The sequence below is a fragment of the Scyliorhinus torazame genome, chromosome 9, assembly GCF_047496885.1.
Source record: "Scyliorhinus torazame isolate Kashiwa2021f chromosome 9, sScyTor2.1, whole genome shotgun sequence".
Taxonomy (NCBI): Eukaryota; Metazoa; Chordata; class Chondrichthyes; order Carcharhiniformes; family Scyliorhinidae; genus Scyliorhinus; species Scyliorhinus torazame.
The window spans coordinates 272,025,829-272,049,301 of NC_092715.1; the positions used below are offsets into that span (position 1 = coordinate 272,025,829).

Below are 23,473 nucleotides of genomic sequence, written 5' to 3' on the forward strand. Positions count from 1 at the left end.
AACACACTGTCTCCTGGGAGAGTAAACAGCCAACGCACTGCCTCCTGGGAGATTACACAGCCAACACACTGTCTCCTGGGAGAGTAAACAGCCAACACGCTGTCTGCTGGGAGAGTAAACAGCCAACCCACTGTCTCCTGGGAGAGTAAACAGCCAACACACTGTCTCCTGGGAGAGTAAACAGCCAACACACTGTCTCCTGGGAGAGTAAACAGCCAACACACTGCCTCCTGGGAGATTACACAGCCAACACACTGTCTCCTGGGAGATTACACAGCCAACACACTGCCTCCTGGGAGTTTACACAGCTGCCCCTCACACGTTCCTTCCCTTTGATCTCTCTCTCTATCCTCGATGATCTCATCCTGTCTCCGAGAAGTGCTATTTTCCCAGACCTCATTCAATTCCTTTCTTTCCTTCAGCTCTTGTGTTTTAAGAAGTAAACTTGCCCTACCTTAGCCTCACTTATTTACAATATTTTTACAACTTGTGTATGTCCCCCTTTGAACTAAAACAAGCCACTTCAAACTATAATTTTATTCCCTTGTGCAAAATTCTTGTTGAAATGCCTCTTGGTTCATTAATATATCAAACCCACTTCTTGATGTTGTTTTATACCCTTGCAGTCACTCTGTCGCTTAATCCAATCACAACAATCACGCCCCTATCAGTCTGTTTTCCAGTACATTCGAAAAATGCCAGTGATATTACCAAAAGAAACATATTATCATTCTTCGTTTTCCCTACAATTTGCCATTTAGTGAAAGCAGAAAGTGTTTAAGAAAAGCATTGAATCATTTAAGAGATAGAAACTGTGACTTCCGGTGGCGACTATGAAGGAGTAATCCCGTTCAGGTCAGACTTTTGGATCTTTTCCTCCGATTTTCTACCGGACTTGAACTGTAAAACTGAAGACAGAGGCAATTGTGTACTGAATTCCCACATCGGTGCACGGAGAGAAGGACTAGAAGTGCTCGAAAAGGCAGAAACAGAAAGACAGAGAAGGCTTGGGCTGAAGCTGCAGCGGGAGACAGCATGGCGGAGGACCGAGCCTCTGGGTTGTCGACCCAGCGGTCAACGGAGCAGCCGACGCAAGTTATTCAGGAAGGCTTTGCTGAGCAGAAACGGGACTGCTTGAACCCGATAAGAGAGTCGATTGAGCGGCTGGAGCTTAGATTGGACGCCCAAGATCGGGCGATCCAGGAGGTAGAGAAGGTGCTGGCTGAGCAGGAGGAACATCAAACTGCGGTGGAGTTGGAGGTGGGGATGCTGAGAGACCAGCAGAAGAAGCTCCTGGAGAAGGTGGAGGACCTAGAGAATAGGTCCCGCCGGCAGAACTTGAGAATCAGTGGGCTCCCGGAGGGGTCCGAAGGAGCGGACGCTGGGGCATACATCGCAGATATGTTTGAGAAGCTGCTGGGGGATGGGGCATTCTCCCGACCCTTGGAGGTGGACAGGGCTCACAGAGCGCTCGCGAGAAAGCCGCGAACGGGAGACCCGCCGAGGGCAATGGTGGTGAGATTCCACAGGTACTGGAATAAGGAGCGTATTCTACAGTGGGCCAAGCAGACACGGAGCTGTAAGTGGGACAATAGTATCCTGCGGGTCTACCAAGGCCTGAGTGTGGCGGTGACCAGGAGAAGAGCAGGCTTCAACCAGATTAGGTCGATCCTTTTTAAGAAAAAGGTGAAGTTCGGACTGTTGTATCCGGCCCGTCTCTGGGTCACATACGAGGAACAGCACTTTTATTTCGAGTCGCTGGACTTCGCGAAAAGGAAAGGACTGGTGGTGGACTGAGAACTTTTGAACTTTGCTGCAGCGTTCATGTTTTTTTCTTCTTTTTTTTTCTCTGTTCTTTTTTTAAAAAAGTTTCTCGTTTTTCGTTTTGTGGAAGCTGTTTGTAATGCCTTTTGCATTGATTTGGGACCAGCGGTAGAGCTGAGTGAGTTAAGGTTTTCATTTGCACTGTTGAGGGATCGAGGTGCGCTTGTTTAGATTTTGGTGTTTTTCTGTCGGGCAATTGTGTGGGGATTGTTTGATGTTGGAGTATGTTTGTTTGAGTGGGAGGCTGGGTGAGGAGGAAACAATAGGTGGAAAACTATCCGGCGCCAGGGATGGGGGCCGCCAAGCTAGCTGGGCGGGCGAGCTCACGGAAGCGCAGTGGGTGGGGGGGGATGCATATGTTCGGTTTATCAAAGGAGTTGGGTTACAGAGTGTTGTTACTGGGGCGGGAGGGAGAGAAATGTTCTGCTGACGAGGGAGGGACTTGGGCCAAGGGACAGAGAGGAGATTGGGGACAGAGGCTGCCTGGGGGCGGGCTGGTGGAGGCGCGGAGCATGGGCTGGAGGCAGGCCCAAAAAAGGGGATGGCTGATCGGCGAGGGGGGTGTTGCAATGAGCCCCCCAACTAGGCTGATAACCTGGAATGTTCGAGGACGTGGTAATGTTGCAGCCCCCCCCCCCCCCCCCGGTCAATTGGACCGGTCAATCTCAAAAACGGGCAGGGTGCCAGCAATGGCAAAGGAACTAAAAGGGTTCATCAAGCAGATGGGGGGGGTGGATGCATAGAGATTTGGGCAGCCGAGGGTGAAGGAGTTCTCCTTCTACTCACACGTGCATAAAGTGTACTCCCGGATCGATTTCTTTATTCTGAGCAGGGCCTTACTGGCAGGGGTGGTGGACACGGGGTACTCGGCGATCACAATCTCAGACCATGCTCCACACTGGGTTGACCTGCAGGTTAGTAAAGACAGTAACCAGCGCCCTCACTGGAGGTTAGATGTGGGACTTTTGGCTGACGAAGGGGTGTGCGAGCGTCTGAGGAAATGTATTCAGAGCTACCTGCAGGTCAACGACACGGGGGAAATTTCAGCAGCGGTGGTCTGGGAAGCACTGAAGGCGGTGGTCAGAGGGGAGCTGATCTCGATAAGGGCCCATAGGGAGAAGGTAGACAGGGCAGAGACGGACCGACTGGTAAAGGAGATACTACAGATCGATAGGAGGTATGCGGAGACCCCAGAGGCAGGACTTTCAAGGGAGCGGCGGAGGCTACAGGCGGAGTTCGGCTTGTTAACCACAGGGAGGGCGGTAGAGCAGCTGAGAAAGGTGAGGGGGGCAATCTATGAGCATGGAGAGAACATAGAACAGTACAGCACAGAACAGGCCCTTCAGCCCTCGATGTTGTGCCGAGCTTTGTCCGAAACCAGGCCGGCAGAATGCTTGCACAGCAGCTTAGAAAGAGGGAGGCAGCCAGGGAGATAGGGAAAGTAAATGACGGAGATGGGAACCTGGTCAGAGGTTCAGCAGGGGTGAATAAGGCATTTAGGGATCATTAGGCTGAAAAGGTCGGAACCCCCTACGGGGCCGGAGGGGATGAGGTACTTCTTGGGGGAGCTGAATTTCCCAAAGGTGGACGGGGAGCTGGTAGCAGGGCTGGGGGCCCCGATCGGGTTGGAAGAGATAGTGGAGGGTCTGAAGGCCAGGCAGGCGGGTAAAGCCCCGGGGCCGGACGGGTACCCAGTGGAGTTTTATGAAAAGTTCTCTGGGATATTGGGGCTGGTGTTGATGAGGATGTTCAATGAGGCAAGGGAAAGAGGGGTGCTGCCCCCGATGATGTCACAGGCCACGATTTCGCTGATTCTGAAGCGGGACAAGAACCCGGAGCTGTGTGGGTCCTACAGGCCGATATCCCTGTTGAATGTGGACGGCAAGCTGCTGGCCAAAAGTTTGTCCTCCAGGACTGAGGATTGTGTTCTGGACGTTATTGGGGAGGACCAGACGGGGTTTGTTAAGGGCAGGCAGTTGGTGGCCAATGTAAGAAGGCTGTTAAATGTGATCATGATGCTCCCGGAAGGTAGGGAGGTAGCGATCGCAATAGATGCAGAAAAGGCTTTTGATCGGGTGGAATGGGATTATCTGTGATTGACTGGGTCAGGTTGCTGTATCAGGCTCCTGTGGCAAGCGTACGGACGAATAGGACAACATCGGACTATTTTAGACTGCACCGGGTGACGAGACAGGGATGCCCCCTCTCCCCCACTGTTGTTTGCGCTGGCTATAGAGCCGCTGGCAATTGCTCTGAAAGCCTCAAGGGGCTGGTCCGGGGGTGGGGGGGGGGGCGGGGGGGGGGGGGGGGGGGGTTGGAGCATTGAGTCTCGTTCTATGTAGATGACCTGCTTCTGTATGTATCTACCCATTTTAGGGGATGGAAGAAATCATGAGGATTCTAGGGGAGTTTGGCTGGTTTTCGGGGTATAAGCTAAAGTGAGATGTTTGCGGTCCAGGCGAGGGGACACGAGAGGCGATTGGGGGAGCTGCCGTTTAGATTAGTAGGGGGAAGCTTCAGGTACCTAGGCATTCAGGTGGCGTGGGAATGGGACCGATTGCATAAATTTAATCTTGCCCGACTAGTAGACCAAATGAAGGACGATTTTCAGAGATGGGATCCTCTCCAGTTGTCATTGGCTGGGAGGGTGCAGACAGTGAAGATGACGGTCCTCCCGAGATTCCTGTCCGTGTTTCAATGTCTCCCCACCTGTATTCCGCGGTCCTTTTTTAAACGGGTCAACAAAGTGATCTCTGGCTTTGTTTGGGCCGGCAAGACCCCGTGGGTAAGGAAGGTAATGCTTGAGCGGAGTCGGGGAGAGGGCGGGCTGGCGCTGCCAAATTTTAGTCACTATTACTGGGCGGAGAATATAGCCATGATCAGGAAGTGGGTGGTGGGGGAGGGCTCAGCGTGGGAACGTATGGAGGTGGCTTCATGCAAGGGCACCAGTTTGGGGGCATTGGTAACTGCGCCTCTGCCGTTCCCGCTGGCACGGTCCTCCACCAGCCCTATGGTTGTGGCGGCCCTGAGAGTCTGGGGACAATGGAGGAGACATGTGGGAGCAGAGGGAGCATCGGTCTGGTCTCCAATCTGTAATAATCACCGGTTTGCCCCGGGAAGTATGGATGGGGGGTTCCGGATATGTCGGAGAGCAGGGATTGAGAGGACGGGGGATATGTTTTTAGGGGGGAGCTTTCCTAGTATGAGGGCGCTGGAGGAGAAGTTTGGGTTAGCGAGGGGAAACAAATTCAGGTATCTGCAGGTGCGGGACTTCCTACGTAAAGAGGTGTCAACCTTCCCACTCCTACCGCTAAGGGGGATTCAGGACAGGGTAGTTTCCAGAGGGTGGGTAGGAGAAGGGAGCGTCTCGGACATTTACAAGGAACTTATGGGGTCAGAGGAGACGCAGACCGAGGAGCTGAAGCGCAAGTGAGAGGAGGAGCTGGGAGGTGAGATAGTGGACGGTCTATGGGCGGACACGTTGAGTAGAGTCAACGCGTCTGCAACATGTGCCAGGCTCAGCCTGATACAATTTAAGGTCGTTCACTGGGCTCACATGACAGTGGCCCGGATGAGCAGATTCTTTGGGGTGGAAGACAGGTGTGCAAAATGTGCGGGAATGACCAGCGAATCATGTCCACATGTTCTGGGCATGTCTGAAGCTCAGGGGATTTTGGCAGGGGTTTGCAGATATCAGGTCCACGGTGTTAAAAACAAGGGTGGCGCTGAGTCCAGAGGTGGCGATTTTCGGGGTATCGGAAGACCCGGGAATCCAGGAGGAGAAAGAGGCAGACGTTCTAGCCTTTGCTTCCCTGGTAGCCCGGAGACGGATACTATTAGCTTGGAGGGACTCAAAGCCCCCGAAGTTGGAGACCTGGCTATCAGACATGGTTAGCTTTCTCTGTTTGGAGAAAATCAAGTTCGCCTTGAGAGGGTCACTGTTAGGGTTCGCCCGGAGGTGGCAACCGTTCATCGACTTCTTCGCGGAGAATTAATTGTCAGCAGAAGGGGGGGTCAGTTTAGCTTAGAGTGGGGGGTTAATAAAGGGACCTGTAAGGGAGGGAGATGGCTTTTGCACTATGTTTATAGTTTCATGGACATTGTTTATTGTGTTGTTATAATACCAAAAAATACCTCAATAAACTGTTTATTAAAAAAAAAGAAATATATACTGTAATGTAGGAATTGTATGTTTTTCTGGGTGAATGATCTTTGGTGGGTTAAATGACTGATTTCATCTCTAACTACATTGTACTGGAGAGTAATTAGATAACTAATAGACCATGCTCAGTTAACATTAGCAGTGGCAAAGATGAGGTAGATTTCAAGAACTGCAAAGGCTTCTAAATCCTTCTCAGAAGTTAAATATTACACTAATCGTATTTTGCATTAGGTCAGCCATTAATATTCTTTAGGAATTGGTATAAATACTTATTTACAGGAACAACATTCTGTTAACAAACCTGGACAATCTGTTAGATTAACATAGAACATAGAACGATACAGCGCAGTACAGGTCCTTTGGCCCACGATGTTGCACTGAAACAAAAGCCATCTAACCTACACTATGCCATTATCATCCATATGTTTATCCAATAAACTTTTAAATGCCCTCAATTAACGTTTTTGATTTACCATCAAGTTTTGTGCCTTAAATATCTCACTTAAGTTAAGTATGCCCAACGGGGCGGCTTGGTTGTTGGAGTGTGTGGAGCTCAGATTATGTTTCAGATCTCCAATAACAACTATGTATGGGTTTGCACTGCTGCATTCATTTTATATGCCGCTTCCAGGAGCGGCATGCATTCTGCGAAGCGTACATTTATAAAACAGAACTGTCGGGAATCCCATCAAATAATACAGCACAAAATGCAGGGAAAGTGAGGTTAACGTTTCAGTCAACCATTAACTTGTGAAGTTTCTTTCCAACATTTGCTACTTTTATTCAAGATTTGTAATATATTTACTGTTTTCCTAATGACCTCAAACTGTTTTTATTTAAGTTATTATTTATAAATTACTGTCAGGTGATTAATAGAAACGAGTTAAACTGGTCCTGGTAAAGTTGCAGATTAAAATCCATCAACTACACATCAATGTGTAGCCATGCATATTGGGTACAATTAATTCAGTCAAAAATTACATTTATTTTGGGAAGATTAGTAGCATATGAATAAGCATATATCATTGTCATTTAATGTATTTGAATGGTTTCCAATTGCACAGTGCAATCTTCAGAAAAACCTCTAATACTAGGTTCTGGACAGATTTCAGATCACCTGTTCCCCTAAGTGTTCATGTGCCTCAGAGCTGTTGCTCTTGCTTTTCATCTCAAGAACACACTGTGAAAAGAAGAATCCAGGTATTTTAATTGATATAAAATCAGAGTAACAGGATGAAAGGTACATATTCTATTCAAATGGCAGTTTATATTGTGATCTGGAAAGTGCTGCTTTAAAGGGCAGTGGAATCAGATTCAAAGGTAACTTTCAAAAGGGAATTGGATAAATACTTGAAGCCTCTGGGTAAAGTGCAGATGCGTGAGATTAATTGGTGAGTTCTTTCAAAAAGCCTCACCAGCACAATGGACCAAATAGTCTTGTTCTGTGCTGTACATTTCTGTGTAATCACTAACGACCCCTTGTAGTTTACAGCAGCCTTCAGAAAGACTTCATTAACAAATGCAATCCAATTTTACTTGGTGCTCTCATCAATCTTAGAGAAGTTTGCCTCACTCTAAAAAGAGCAGAATATGTTAACCTGCAGGTAATTCATGAAACATATTCGTCTTTGGATTCTAGCCCCTTCCGGTGCAGCAACCCATAACTAGTCTTAATCCCATAACCTGTGCATCTTTCCTAGATTATCATACAATTTACAGTGCAGAAGGAGGCCATTTGGCCCATCGAGTCTACACCGGCTCTTGGAAAGAGCACCCTACCCAAGGTCAACACCTCCACCCCATCCCCATAACCCAATAACCCCACCCAACACTAAGGGCAATTTTGGACACTAAGGGCAATTTATCATGGCCAATCCACCTAACCTGCACATCTTTGGACTGTGGGAGGAAACTGGAGCACCCGGAGGAAACCCATGCACACACGGGGAGGATGTGCAGACTCCGCACAGTCAGTGACCCAAGCCGGAATCGAACCTGGGACCCTGGAGCTGTGAAGCAATTGTGCTAACCACAATTCCAGAGCAGATGCCACGCACTCCTCTGGAGACCCAGTTTCTTGTGGCCCTCCAGTGTCATCCTCGTGGGCAGGGGATGATTCTCTTCTCCAGGCAATCAATAGCCTTGGAACAAATTGACTAACCTGAGGATTAACGCCTGAAATTTTGAAACTTTGCACCTGTGAATGACAAGATGCACAAAACTTTATGTGCCTCGCTTGCTGTCTATTTTTCATTGGTTTTTTTTTACCTCTGATGCTGCAGTGGTCAATCCTTGTTACTGTGATCCATATGGAGATGTCATGTGACCTACACCAGAGCATCTTGAGCACTTCATATTGGCTCACACACGGCCATTGCTTGTTCCTATAACTCTTGTTTTCCAGCATGTCAGCATTTTATTCCCTTGGAACTGCATTTAGTGACAGCTGCATCCTAAAGTCTTCAATTTCACCGACATTTAATTAGTTCTGACTGGCAATAACTGCAATTGCCTGAATTGATCTGACTTTGTGAAACAGACTCTAGTTGGACGTTAGTTCAATGATGATATACTGAACTCTCTCCCTCTGGCCCAGCCAGATGGATAAAGCAATACTGATTTGTCAGGCCTGACTTTGTTACAACTTCTCATTTGAGAGTCAGTTACATTGGCTGTTTTGTTGTGATTATTAAGTTTTCAGTTAACTTTAACAGTGCTGAGAAGAATTGAAATCACAGATCTACTTTTGTACTTGGACGTAGAAGGTCTGGGATCGCTGACTCAAATCTTTTTATTGTTTTTCTAGTTGATTAATTTGGCAGTATTTTCTTCATTTTGCCAAAATCACGTTTTGTAGGAATGTATATTTTGGGAATTCATGTTTTTGTCCTGTCAAGTAGATATTGTGTGATAAACACTATTGAACACCTTTCCATCGTCCAGGAAGAATGTGGAAATGTTTTTGCTTACTTTTTAAATTCTTATCAAAGATTGTTCTTTGGTTAAACGTTCCCTGTCTTGTTCCTACTCCAGAGCCAGGAGTTTTAGGATGGTGGGATTTTCCTGCCCGCCATCCGAAGAGTCAGCGGGGAACGCATCCCCACCGATACTGCACACAGCGATTTCATGCTCCAACGCTGCAGGCGGCATTTTCCTCCCTGACTTGGGAGGAAATCCTGCTTTGGAGAGCTGCCAGGGAGTCTGACCGCCCACAGCTCTCTCATCTCTGCAGCAGTAAACGCTGCAGTGGTCAAGACTGGGACGACAAGCTATCCCCAAGGCTTAAGGGCGGAATTCTCCACCGGCAGGGTTCTCCGTTGCGCCGGCAGCGCACCCACATCCGCGGGTTTCCCGGCGGCTTGGGGTGGCCACAATGGGAAATCCCATTGGCAGGTGGCCGGTACGGAGAATCCCACTGCCGGTGAGGGTGCGCCGTCCAGGAAACCGCAGCTGGCGGACAGGAGAATCCCACCCAAGTCTTGGGATTTCAGGAAAAACTAAATTTTGGGGGTCCCAGGACAGGGAGGATAGGGAAGGCGGGGGAGGGGCGGACAGTGGGGATTGGGGTGTCAGGGAAGAAGTTGGTGGTGGAGATACTGTAGTTGTCGGACCTTAAGCAGGACTACCTGAACGGGACTTCTGATGGAGGCGCCCCTCCCCCTTCCTGCTCGAGGCCTAAACCCAATTAATTTTGGGCTTACCCTGTACCCGGGAACTCCTGCCACCAACCTAAAAATCTAGTCCGGGCGGGAAGCTGCCCTTAAGTGGTCATTAATTTGCCACTTCAGTGCCTCAGTTGGGTCGAGGGCAGACTGGCTGAGGCTCGCCCGCCCCTGAGTAAAATTGCAGAGGTCGAGGTGGGCGGCAAGCCAGCGGAAAGCCCACCCCAGGAGTTTTACCTCACCCTCCGCCTACAAACCCAGCACGGGAGGAGTGTAAAATCCAGGCCCAAATCCAGATGACATTTCACCAATTTCTACTTCAAATGTGTTATTTCTTTCTATTATGACTTTCAAGATCACTTTAATGGGATGACACTTCAGCTTGTGGTTCTAAAATGATTACAATTCCATTGCTTTCGATTTAGCAAATAATGAATGTCTCAAGTCACTTGGAATGTATCCTTTGATATATATTTGTTCACAAATTTCTGTTATCACTTCTAATTCTGTTTTTGCAAGAGCTTTTAATGTTCTGTTGTTATTTCATCCATACCTGGAGCTTTTCCTGTATTATCAATTTTGAAACATTCTTTACCTCTGATTTGATAACGTTTGGTCTGTTGTTGCCTCTATATCTTCAGGCCTCCCTTGATTTGGATCACTTATGGATATTGTCCAACCTTTAGCTACTGTATCCCTTTCAAACAATAATTTACCATCTTTGCCTTTTATGTACTCACTATATTGTCCATTCCTATCAAAGATTTAACCTTTTGGTGCGTTTACCAATGCTTCATAGGCTATGAAAAAGGACTGATTGTGTTTATTACCAAATGCTAATGAACGTGTTTTTGAAATGTGACATTGACAGTAAAGATGTGAGAGTTATCCAGAACCTATATTGGGACCAATTAGTGAGCATCAGGCTAGAAGATGGACAATCAGACTTGTTTCAAGTGAAGAGAGGAGAACCACAAGGCTGTGTACCATCACCAAAATTACCCAATCTGTACAGAACAAATATTCAGAGAATAAACGTATTTCCAGGAGTAAACATTGGAGGTGTGAACATAATAAATTGTGTTACGCTGACGACACAGCACTATCGGCAGAATCAGAAAGGACCCGACAAAAAGTTCAGGATATGGATTGAGTATAAACAAGGCAAAAATATTGGTGGTGAGAGGGAATCCATTCGAGGAAACTCGAGTGAAGATTGAAGTGGATGGTGTCACGCTGGAACTAGTAGATAAGTTTGTCTATTTAGGACAGAAGACTGTAGATTTGATGCTGAAACCAGAAGAATCGGCCCATCAATTCTGGACCAACAAAAAACTACTCGAGACTATACTAATCCCACTTCCCAGCACTTGGCCACTAGCCTTGAATGTAATGACATTTCAGTGCTGATCCAAGTACATTTTTAAAAAAGATTTTGAGGTTTCCTGCTGCAACTCCCCTCCCAGGCGGTGAATTCCAGGTTCTCACCACCCTCTGGGAGAATAAACCTTTTCCTCAAATCTCGTCTGAGCCTCCTGACTTTCACCTTAAAATTATGCCCCCTTATTATTGAGCCTTCAACTAAGGGGAATAGCTGCTCCCCATCCACCCTGTCCATGTCCCTCATAATCTTACACCTCAATCAGATCCCCTCTCAACCTTCTCTGCTCCAAAGAAAACAATCCGAGCTTATCCAGCCTCTCTTCATAGCTAAAACGCTCCAGCCCAGGCATTGACCCTTAAATGCCCTCAGGGATGGTAATAAATCCTGGCCTACGAGCACATTTTTTTAAAAGTGAGTGTTTTTTACATTTTAATTTGGTGAAAAGTAAGCTTTGGTAGAATACATTCAACATAATATAATTTGTTAACTAACTAATTTGTTGTTTTTTCTCTAAGTATTTTGAAGATTATCACCCTTAAGATTATCGCTTCTCCATTGTGATCTACTATTTCATGGCCAGAATTCTCTGTTTGAGAGATCATGCTCTCTTGAGTGGGGGGCCTGATAGCGAGATCTGGCATTGCTTCTCTTCCCACCACGTTTTTGCTATTGAGGGTGTCCAGCAAAGGTTTATCAGACTAATTCCTGGGGTGGCAGGACTGACATATGAAGAACGGCTGGGCTTGTACTCACTGCAGTTTAGAAGAATGAGAGGGGATCTCAGAGAAACATCTAAATTCCTGATGGGATTGGACAGGCTGGATGCGGGAAGAATGTTCTCGATGTTGGGAATGTCCAGGACTAAGGGTCACAGCCTAAGAATAAGGGGTCAGCCATTCAGGACGGAGATGAGGAAGAACCTCTTCTCTCAGAGAGGTGTGAACTTGTGGAATTCTCTCCCACAGAAAGCTGTTGGGGCCGGTTCATTGGATATCTTCAAGAGGGAGCTGGACGTGGAACTTGCGGCTAAAGAGATAAGGGGTATGGAGAGAAAGTGGGAGTGGGATACGGAATTTGCACGATCAGCCATGATCATATTGAATGGTCCTGCACTTATTTTCTGTGTTTCTATGTTTAGATGAGCCCAAGTTTATACAGGGCTGCAGATGGCCAGATCATTGGAATAGTGGAGTGTGAAGGTAATGAAAGTATGAATGAGGATTTCAGCAGCCAAGGAGCTGAGGCAGAGGTGGAGATGGGCGATTTTACAGAGATGAAAGTAGGCAATCTTGGAGATTGAGAGGATATGAGGTGGGAAACTCATATAAACGAACGGGCCATCATCCAAATAGATGCACACAGGCACACCATCTTTTAAACAGTTCACATCAATACAACTCCACTCCAAGTCCTTTGATTTCCCAGCCAGTAATGCGCATGTGTTACGTTACTCTTGAATCAAACCCCATTGCTTTAGCCAACCATTGGTAGCAATTAATTGAATCACTTCAACTCACTCTTTATTAGAACATTTCCACATGATTCATCATGGTAATCCAGTTGCAGTCTGTTTTATCAAAAGATCTTTAAATCAAATTCTTATAAGCTATTTGCCGATTTCTTCATCATTTTCATATTGTAGTCTTCCTCAATTCTCCATTTTGAGCAATAATCTATCATTCTTCTACTTAAGTTCCTTGGTTGAGATGTTTATCAATGTACTGCATTTATTAGGAAAGTTTAATTCCATTTTCATCCCCTAAGACTTAAGTATCAATGGATAATCAGAATGTTGAATGCCTCAAGAGGATGTAATATTAAAATAATTTGTCTGATGCTTATTATACTTTTCAATCATTTTTTTGCGAAACACTATGGTGATTGTGAGGAAAGCTTGAGCTGGAGAATGGGGCAGTGTGCAGTTCAGGAACCAAGGGCTGGATTTTGAGTCTAAGTGCCGGCGTGGGAACAGTGGCGTTTTACAACGCCAAAATCTGCACCGTACCCTCACCGGTGAGGGTCTAGCAACGGCGGCGAGTAAAACTCATGGCCCATGCACCAAAAACGGCCAGAGAATGGCCGGGTATGTCGCTGCACATGCGCACGGTGACAACCTGCAGTGGTCGCGCCACACAACGTGGTGCCAGCCGCGCGTGGACCTGACCTGCCAAATAGTGCACCCTGTACCCTTGCCACCCCCGGACCACCCCCCACCAGTCCCCCCAGCCCCTGCCAAAACCCCCGCGGCTAGCGGAATGGCTCTCTCGCCCCCCCCTTCCCATCCCCGGACCACCCTCCACCAGTTCCCCCCAGGCCCCGCCGATGCCCCCCCCCCCCCGACCAGCAGAACGGCTCTCCCACCCCCTGACTGTGGCGGCGCTGCACACATTCCCAGTTGCCATGCAAGGTTAATGCAAACTCAGAGCGCAGGTGCCCCGTGCCTTCGGGAAGCCGGCCCATCGGGGGCGGAGCATCGGGGGTGGACCTTCAGGTGACTACTGAGGCGGTCCCAACATGGTGCGCCGTGCTCCCCGATGACGCCATTTTGGAGGGGACGGGGCATCTGAAAACAGGCGGCGCCCCTGATTTCAGCGTCAAAAGGGATTCTCCGCCCGATTACGACATCGGTGTCTGGCAATGGCCAATCCCGCCCCAAATGTCAATATGATGGCAAAGGGGCTGGATTTTCCATTGGCGGGATCCTCCGTTTAGCCGACAGTGCAGTCACGCCCGCGGATTTCTCGACGGTGTGGGGGTGCCCACAATGCGAAACCCCATTGGCCGGCTGCCGGGGTGGAAAATCCCGCTGCCGCGGGGACGCGCGCACACCAGAAAATGGGGCGGAGAAATCCGCTCAAGGTGTTCCAAACACTCTACATCGTGATAATAACAGTACCTACTCCCCATGTGACCACTGTGAGGAAGCTTGAAGACATTGTGAAGCCTATCTGAATGAGATTGGCAATTAGAACTATAATTCGGGGTAGCTTTGTGCTGTTGGTCCTCGAAGAGTCTGACAGCCAGTAGTCAGAACAAAGAACAAAGAACAAAGAAATGTACAGCACAGGAACAGGCCCTTCGGCCCTCCAAGCCCGTGCCGACCATACTGCCCGACTAAACTACAATCTTCTACACTTCCTGGGTCCGTATCCTTCTATTCCCATCCTATTCATATATTTGTCAAGATGCCCCTTAAATGTCCCTATCGTCCCTGCCTCCACTACCTCCTCCGGTAGTGAGTTCCAGGCACCCACTACCCTCTGCGTAAAAAACTTGCCTCGTACATCTACTCTAAACCTTGCCCCTCTCACCTTAAACCTATGCCCCCTAGTAATTGACCCCTCTACCCTGGGGAAAAGCCTCTGACTATCCACTCTGTCTATGCCCCTCATAATTTTGTATACCTCTATCAGGTCGCCCCTCAACCTCCTTCGTTCCAGTGAGAACAAACCGAGTTTATTCAATCGCTCCTCATAGCTTATGCCCTCCATACCAGGCAACATTCTGGTAAATCTCTTCTGCACCCTCTCTAAAGCCTCCACATCCTTCTGGTAGTGTGGCGACCAGAATTGAACACTATACTCCAAGTGTGGCCTAACTAAGGTTCTATACAGCTGCAACATGACTTGCCAATTCTTATACTCAATGCCCCGGCCAATGAAGGCAAGCATGCCGTATGCCTTCTTGACTACCTTCTCCACCTGTGTAGCCCCTTTCAGTGATCTGTGGACCTGTACTCCTAGATCTCTTTGACTTTCAATACTCTTGAGGGTTCTACCATTCACTGTATATTCCCTACCTGCATTAGCCCTTCCAAAATGCATTACCTCACATTTGTCCAGGTTAAACTCCATCTGCCATCTCTCCGCCCAAGTCTCCAGACAATCTAAATCCTGCTGTATCCTCAGACAGTCCTCATCGCTATCCGCAATTCCACCAACCTTTGTGTCGTCTGCAAACTTACTAATCAGACCAGTTACATTTTCCTCCAAATCATTTATATATACTACAAAGAGCAAAGGTCCCAGCACTGATCCCTGTGGAACACCACTGGTCACAGCCCTCCAATTAGAAAAGCATCCCTCCATTGCTACCCTCTGCCTTCTATGGCCTAGCCAGTTCTGTATCCACCTTGCCAGTTCACCCCTGATCCCGTGTGACTTCACCTTTTGTACTAGTCTACCATGAGGGACCTTGTCAAAGGCCTTACTGAAGTCCATATAGACAACATCTACTGCCCTACCTGCATCAATCATCTTAGTGACCTCCTCGAAAAACTCTATCAAGTTAGTGAGACACGACCTCCCCTTCACAAAACCGTGCTGCCTCTCACTAATACGTCCATTTGCTTCCAAATGGGAGTAGATCCTGTCTCGAAGAATTCTCTCCAGTAATTTCCCTACCACTGAAGTAAGGCTCACCGGCCTGTAGTTCCCGGGATTATCCCTGCCACCCTTCTTAAACAGAGGAACAACATTGGCTATTCTCCAGTCCTCCGGGACATCCCCTGAAGACAGCGAGGATCCAAAGATTTCTGTCAAGGCCTCAGCAATTTCCTCTCCAGCCTCCTTCAGTATTCTGGGGTAGATCCCATCCGGCCCTGGGGACTTATCTACCTTAATATTTTTTAAGACACCCAACACCTCGTCTTTTTGGATCACAATGTGACCCAGGCTATCTACACCCCCTTCTCCAGACTCAACATCTACCAATTCCTTCTCTTTGGTGAATACTGATGCAAAGTATTCATTTAGTACCTCGCCCATTTCCTCTGGCTCCACACATAGATTCCCTTGCCTATCCTTCAGTGGGCCAACCCTTTCCCTGGCTACCCTCTTACTTTTTATGTAAGTGTAAAAAGCCTTGGGATTTTCCTTAACCCTATTTGCCAATGCCTTTTCATGACCCCTTCTAGCCCTCCTGACTCCTTGCTTAAGTTCCTTCCTACTTTCCTTATATGCCACACAGGCTTCGTCTGTTCCCAGCCTTTTAGCCCTGACAAATGCCTCCTTTTTCTTTTTGACGAGGCCTACAATATCACTCGTCATCCAAGGTTCCCGAAAATTGCCGTATTTATCTTTCTTCCTCACAGGAACATGCCTGTCCTGTATTCCTTTCAACTGACACTTGAAAGCCTCCCACATGTCAGATGTTGATTTGCCCTCAAACATCCGCCCCCAATCTATGTTCTTCAGTTCCCGCCTAATATTGTTATAATTAGCCTTCCCCCAATTTAGCACATTCATCCTCGGACCACTCTTATCCTTGTCCACCAGTACTTTAAAACTTACTGAATTGTGGTCACTGTTACCGAAATGCTCCCCTACTGAAACATCTACCACCTGGCCGGGCTCATTCCCCAATACCAGGTCCAGTACCGCCCCTTCCCTAGTTGGACTGTTTACATATTGTTTTAAGAAGCCCTCCTGGATGCTCCTTACAAACTCTGCCCCGTCTAAGCCCCTGGCACTAAGTGAGTCCCAGTCAATATTGGGGAAGTTGAAGTCTCCCATCACCACAACCCTGTTGTTTTTACTCTTTTCCAAAATCTGTCTACCTATCTGCTCCTCTATCTCCCGCTGGCTGTTGGGAGGCCTGTAGTATACCCCCAACATTGTGACTGCACCCTTCTTATTCCTGATCTCTACCCATATAGCCTCACTGCCCTCTGAGGTGTCCTCTCGCTGTATAGCTGTGATACTCTCCTGAACAAGTAGCGCAACTCCGCCTCCCCTTTTACATCCCCCTCTATCCCGCCTGAAACATCTAAATCCTGGAACGTTTAGCTGCCAATCCTGCCCTTCCCTCAACCAGGTCTCTGTAATGGCAACAACATCATAGTTCCAAGTAGTAATCCAAGCTCTAAGTTCATCTGCCTTACCCGTAATGCTCCTTGCATTAAAACATATGCACTTCAGGCCACCAGACCCGCTGTGTTCAGCAACTTCTCCCCGTCTGCGCTGCCTCAGAGCCACACTGTCCCTATTCCCTAGTTCTCCCTCAATGCTCTCACCTTCTGACCTATTGCTCCCGTGCCCACCCCCCTGCCATACTAGTTTAAACCCTCCCGTGTGACACTAGCAAACCTCGCGGCCAGGATATTTATGCCTCTCCGGTTTAGATGCAACCCGTCCATCTTATACAGGTCACACCTGCCCCGGAAGAGCTCCCAGTGGTCCAGATAACAGAAACCCTCCCTCTTACACCAGCTGTTTAGCCACGTGTTTGTCTGCTCTATCTTCCTATTTCTAGCCTCACTGGCACGTGGCACAGGGAGTAATCCCGAGATTACAACCCTCGAGGTCCTGTCTTTTAACTTTCTGCCTAGCTCCCTGAACTCCTGCTGCAGGACCTCATGCCCCTTCCTGCCTATGTCGTTAGTACCAATATGTACAACGACCTCTGCCTGTTTGCCCTCCCCCTTCAGGATTCCCTCTACCCGTTCGGAGACATCCTGGACCCTGGCACCAGGGAGGCAACATACCATCCTGGAGTCTCTTTCACGTCCACAGAAGCGCCTATCTGTGCCCCTGACTATAGAGTCCCCTATAACTATTACTCTTCTGAGGTATTTATCAAAATAGTCCTTGCCAGTGTTTAATGTGGGTTGTAGAAAGGAATAGCCAGTGGCTTAACTACAAGTTATTGCAAGATATGAGCAGAATACAGTTTAAAAATAGTTCAAAAATAAAACACTGCAGATGCGGGAGATCTGAAATAAAACAAGTGCCAGAGAGTATGGGCGGGTCTGGCAGCATCTGTGGAAAGAGAAACGGAGTTAACGTTTCCAGTCCAGATTCACTCCTTTTCAGAGCGAGATGCTGCCAGACCAGCTGAGGTTTTCTGCCATTTTATGTTTTTATTTAAAATAATTGTTCTTGTGGAATTGATTTAGTTTAATTGGTCTCCAACAATGTGTGTATCCATGGGCACCTCACCATCCTCAACACTATCGAAACACAGATACTGCAACTTTCAATAATGTTGGGGTGTCTTTCATATCTTACCTGCCCCTAATTTGCATAATACTAATTTTATATGGACCGGATCACTCTTTATCCTATTTATGACTGGTTCTTTGACTAGCAGCCCTTATGGTAATAAGATTTATTGGACTATAAATTTGAACACATTAAAAAATGTAAAACTTAATGAAATATATTTCCTTTCCTTAAGGGATAGCATCAATTTAAACAGAACTTGAGCCATTAAAATGCTACCAGGGTTACACCCTGTACATTTCACATTTTTACAATCAACAGTCTTTGTCAGACAGCAAGGACATTTTTGTTCAAAATCTTGCATTAAATTTGTTCACATTAAAAAGAGATTTGTTGGAGGTGTCCCCCCCCCCCCCCCCCCCCCATTGAAGACATATTTTAATTGAGTAAAAAACAAATTTTGGATTTTTTTTGGCAAAATGCTGCCTTTGTGTTCAAGTTGTTAAATTTTCACTGATCTCTGTCTAAAGCTAGTTAGACAAAGGTTTATTACCAACTATTTAGAATAAAATATTTTATCAAATGTTAATCATATAGAATATGAACAATTATATGTACTTACAGGTAAAAGCTAAACAGTTACGATGTAACATTGTCATTCCCGTTTGTAAGTGTGGAATTAGTAGATGTCAGCTAACTTAACTATTCAAACACTCATCTGGCTGCCTATCTTCCACCCTTCATAAACTTAAGTTTATCTAAAACTTTGTTTTTAAAAAATATTTTTATTCAAACCAGAGTATACAACATAAACACAATCATTCAAAAACATAACACAAACCCCAGTTTGCAGGATGTCCATCTTGGACCGTCTGCCCCAGCCCTGCTAACGAAAGTGGGAAAACATCGCACCCCTTCAGACCCCCTTTCACCCTCTCCACCAGGCCAGCCAGATTCCATTTATACATTGTGGCCCAAGAATGTAGCCTGAAAAAGCACCAAACTTCTCCAAGTTGCCCATAATCCTATCCATACAATCCCAATGGATTGGAAATATACAGCAACAAGACATCTGTGTACAGCAAGACTCCTATTCTTCCGGCCTCCCCTTTAATACCCGACCACTCCCCTGATATTTGGAGCGCATTAACCAAAGTTGCGATAGCTGCGCGAACGGAGGTGGGGATAACGGGCACCCTGCCTCGTACACCTGTGTAACCGGACGTCTCCTGAACTAATCGAATTTGTCCTAACACTAGCCTAGGTCCACATATAACAACCCCATTCATGAGATAAACGTGGGCCCAAACCCAAACATCCCCAGAACCTTGATCAAATACCTCCACACTACCATGTCAAACCCTTCTCCATGTCATAGCCACAACAACCTCTGGCACCCTGCCCTTCGACAGCGCCATGACCACATTTAATAAACGTCAGATAATACTCGACAGCTGCCTTCACTTCACAAAACCTGTCCAACACCACCTCCGGCACACTCCCCTCCAACAGCCTTGCCAATACCCTAGCCAGCACTTCACATCAGTGTTTAATAGGGAGATGGGCCTATATGGCCCACACTCTACGGGGTCCTTATCTTTCTTGGGGATAATGAAATCTGTGCCTAAGCCAGCGTGGCCAGCAGCTTCCCCTGTGCCAGAGAGTCGGAAAACATCTCTGGGAAACATGGGGCCAGATCTGCCGCATACCTTTTATAAAAGTCAACTGGGAAACCATCTGGTCCCGGTGCCTTCCCTGACTGCATTGATCCAATCGCCTCCAGAACCTCCTGTAACGCCAGCAGAGCATGCTTTCCCTGCCGACATCACATCAAATTCCCCTTGCAGCTTCTCCCAGTCCGCCAACCCTGATCGGGGCTATAGGGCACCGCCGATCCATCTCCCAAATTGCACCCACCAATCACTGTCTCTCCGCCCTCTCCAACTCCAACACCTCCCAAACCGTAGAGGGCGAGACCTTCCCATTCTGATTGAACTCCATATACTTTATTATCAAAGTCATCTTTCCGCACAGCTTTTCCTCTGCCAGTAGCACCTATAGCTGCATCAATTGTCATCACAGAATAAAGCCTTAGGTAGTTATTTTTTCAAATAAATTTAGAGTACCCGATTATTTTTTTTCCAATTAAGGGGCACTTTAGCGTGGCCAGTTCGCCTACCCTGCACATCTTTAGGTTGTGGGGGTCAGACCTACGCAGACACGGGGAGAACGTGCAAACTCCACACAGACAGTGACTTGGGGCTGGGATCGAATCCTGCCTCAGTAGTTCTAACCTTATAAAGATGTACATATTAGTTCGACAACTACCTGTCCCCCTATAACAGCAGATTTTGTTAGAAGACCTTGGGCATGATTCAGCAACACTATAGAAATTCTGTTGTTTTCTTTCAAATCTATTTGTCGTCTGCCTATCAGACTTCCTGTCTTTTGAACATATTTCTGGTCTCTGTGTCCTACTGGATAGAAGATTCTTCTATCTATGGTTTGGTATTTCACTATGAATTATATAGAATCCCTCCAGTGCAGAAGGAGGCTATTCGGCCCGTCGGGCTTGCACTGACCCTCTGTAAGAGCACCCACCCAGGCCCATTCCCTAGTAACCCCACCTAACATTTGCACACTAAGGGGGCAATTTAGCATGGCCAATCCATCTAACCTGCACATCTCTGGACTGTGAGAGAAAACTGGAGCACCTGGAGGAAACCCACGCAGACACGGGGAGAACGTGCAAATTCCATGCAGCCATGCAGGGCTGGAATCGTACCCAGGTCCCTGCCGCTGTGAGGCAACAGTGCTAACCACTGTGCCACCGTGCTGCCTGGAGCAATTGTAGACATTTTCATAAAACGCACACATTTCAATTTTACAGTTTTGCCATGGTTTCGTAACTTTTCTATGTACATGTTTAAAACTTGTTTTCTATATTGCCGGTTTCAAATGTCTAATCTACAGCTGTTCTGATTGGAAAGACTTGAAGGTTTCTGCTTTGGGGTACTAGCTGTGGAGGGGGGGGGGGGGGGAGATGATTTTGGACCAAAAATATTTTAAAGAGACAAACAGCCCATGTGATTTATGCTGTTAATTTTGTTTTCTATACATTTAGTACGGGGAAAATGAATAAATATAATGTCATGACACCCAGTCCGTTCCAGCCCCACTTGACTCAAGTGAAATTAGATTTTATTTAAAATACCCAAAATCCTTGGCTGAGCCCAATAAAGTGCAGTCACCAGGGTTTGCAATTTGAACACAAGTAACCTTCTATTATGTGCAATTGAACAGACAGAAAAATTTGACTGACTAATACCCCTTTTCCATCCACCATTTCTAACTACCCCTACTCTCTATACACACACGCACACCCGCACACACACACACACAGATAAACAACACAGAGGGGAAAAGGGTGATTGAGTGGTAAAGAAACTATTATGAAAAATAAAAGGATAAAGGATTTTTGCACTGGAAGTGCTTCCAGTTAATGTATTTCTGGAGTTCAAGCTTTTATGTTGGTACTTCTTCCTTCTAGGTTTGAGATGGTTCTCTCTGGCAAGCTTGTCTAGATTCAGGGATGGTTCAAGTTTACAACAGAGATGTACCAAATATTCTGGTTTTAGAACAATAAAGCAGAGTGTACTTAACCAGCAAGAAAGAGAGACTGACCCTTTCATTTCCAAGGTCTAATCACTTCTACATAGTTTTCTGAAAAGCATCACGCAGGAACCAATCACTGACTGTTGTCAGGATGAATACTGTCCCTGGCCAACCCACAGGTTGCCAGCCACCCAATTGAACTAACTTACTCCAAAGCTGGTTCTTAGGATTCACTCGGCGCCAACGAGTCTGTTTCTCCTCTCATAAGAACTAGGAGCAGGAGTAGGCCATCTGCCTGCTCCGCCATTCAATGACACCTGGCTGATCTTTTGTGGACTCAGCTCCACACCTGCAAAACCAAGGAACACAATGTCTTGACAAGCAGGTTGCATCAGCTTGAGTCCTCATCTTAAAGACACATTCCGAATATGGGTCCATGGAACAAAAATAATATAAAATGGCAACAGGAAATAAACAGGAAGGACCCTTACAATAAAATGAAGGATACTGTACTCAGAGATGCAAAGACAAAATACTACAGGTGCTGGAAATATGAAATTAAAACAAAAACCGGTGGAAATACTCAGCAGGTGAGGCTAAAGTATGGCATGCTCTCCAGGTCGAATATAAATGTTCCTTTTTTTTAATCAATATTTTTCTGCAAACTATCGGTAAGTGTTACGTGAACTTGTATTTAAGCGGCAAATTGGATTTGATCTTTGGTGTATTTCCCTGCAGGATTTAATCTTTGGTGTATTTCCCTGCAGGATTTAATCTTTGGTGTATTTCCCTGCAGGATTTGACCTTTGGTGTATTTCCCTGCAGGATTTAATCTTTGGTGTATTTCCCTGCAGGATTTGATCTTTGGTGTATTTCCCTGCAGGATTGGGCGGTTGGAGAGGGATGTCACTATGAAGCGGCAACTCGTGGAAGATCTGAAATCAAAACTCAAAACAAACCAGGAAAATGATCAAATGTATAAGGGATTATTAGAGGAGATGGAAAATAAGGTAATTGTTTTCATCACATTTCTTAAAGAACTGGACATTACGACTGCATTGTCAAAAGAGACAGTATTGTAGTTTTGTAAGTTCAGAAGCCTTTTTCCATAGTCTTTCACCATGAATTCAGAGGAATGAGAAATGGGGCGGGATTCTCCGACCACCCGCCGGGTCGGAGAATCGCCGGGGGCTGGCGTGAATCCTGCCCCCGCCGGTTGCCGAATTCTCCGGCACCAGATATTCGGCGGGGGTGGGAATCGCGCCGCGCCAGTTGGCGGGCCCCCCCCCCCCAGCGATTCTCCGCCCGCGATGGGCCGAAGTCCCGCTGCCGGAATGCCTGTCCTGCCGGCGAGAATCAAACCACCTCTCTTACCGGCGGGACAAGGCGGCGCGGGCGGGCTCCGGGGTCCTGGGGGGGGGGCGCGGGACGATCTGGCCCCGGGGGGTGCCCCCACGGTGGCCTGGCCCGCGATCGGGGCCCACCGATCCGCGGGCGGGCCTGTGCCGTGGGGGCACTCTTTTTCTTCCGCCTTCGCCACGGTCTCCACTATGGCGGAGGCGGAAGAGACTCTCCCCACTGCGCATGCGTGGGGATGCCGTGAACGCCCCCTGACGCTCCCGCGCATGCGCTGCCCGGCAAAGCCATTTCCGCGCCAGCTGGCGGGGCACCAAAAGCCTTTCCCGCCAGCTGGAGGGGCGGAAATCAGTCCGGCGCGGGCCTGGCCCCTCAAGGTGAGGGCTCGGCCCCTCAGGATGCGGAGAATTCCGCACCTTTGGGGCGGCACGATGCCGGACTGATTCGCGCCGTTTTTGGCGCCGGTCGGCGGACATCGTACAGATTGCGGAGAATCCCGCCCATGATCTTTATGGAAACATTGAATTGT

General features: G+C 47.5%; 1 protein-coding gene across 8 annotated transcripts in view; it reads left to right on the top strand.

Annotated features, from left to right (window-relative positions):
• Window positions 1-23,473, top strand: part of cntln (centlein, centrosomal protein) — a 725,020-nt gene that overhangs the window by 576,433 nt on the left and 125,114 nt on the right. For all 8 annotated transcript variants that reach the window (XM_072517511.1, XM_072517513.1, XM_072517506.1 and 5 more), the window contains exon 22: window positions 22,472-22,598. In XM_072517511.1, coding sequence (XP_072373612.1) covers window positions 22,472-22,598 — 127 coding nt within the window. The remainder of the gene's footprint in view (window positions 1-22,471; window positions 22,599-23,473) is intronic.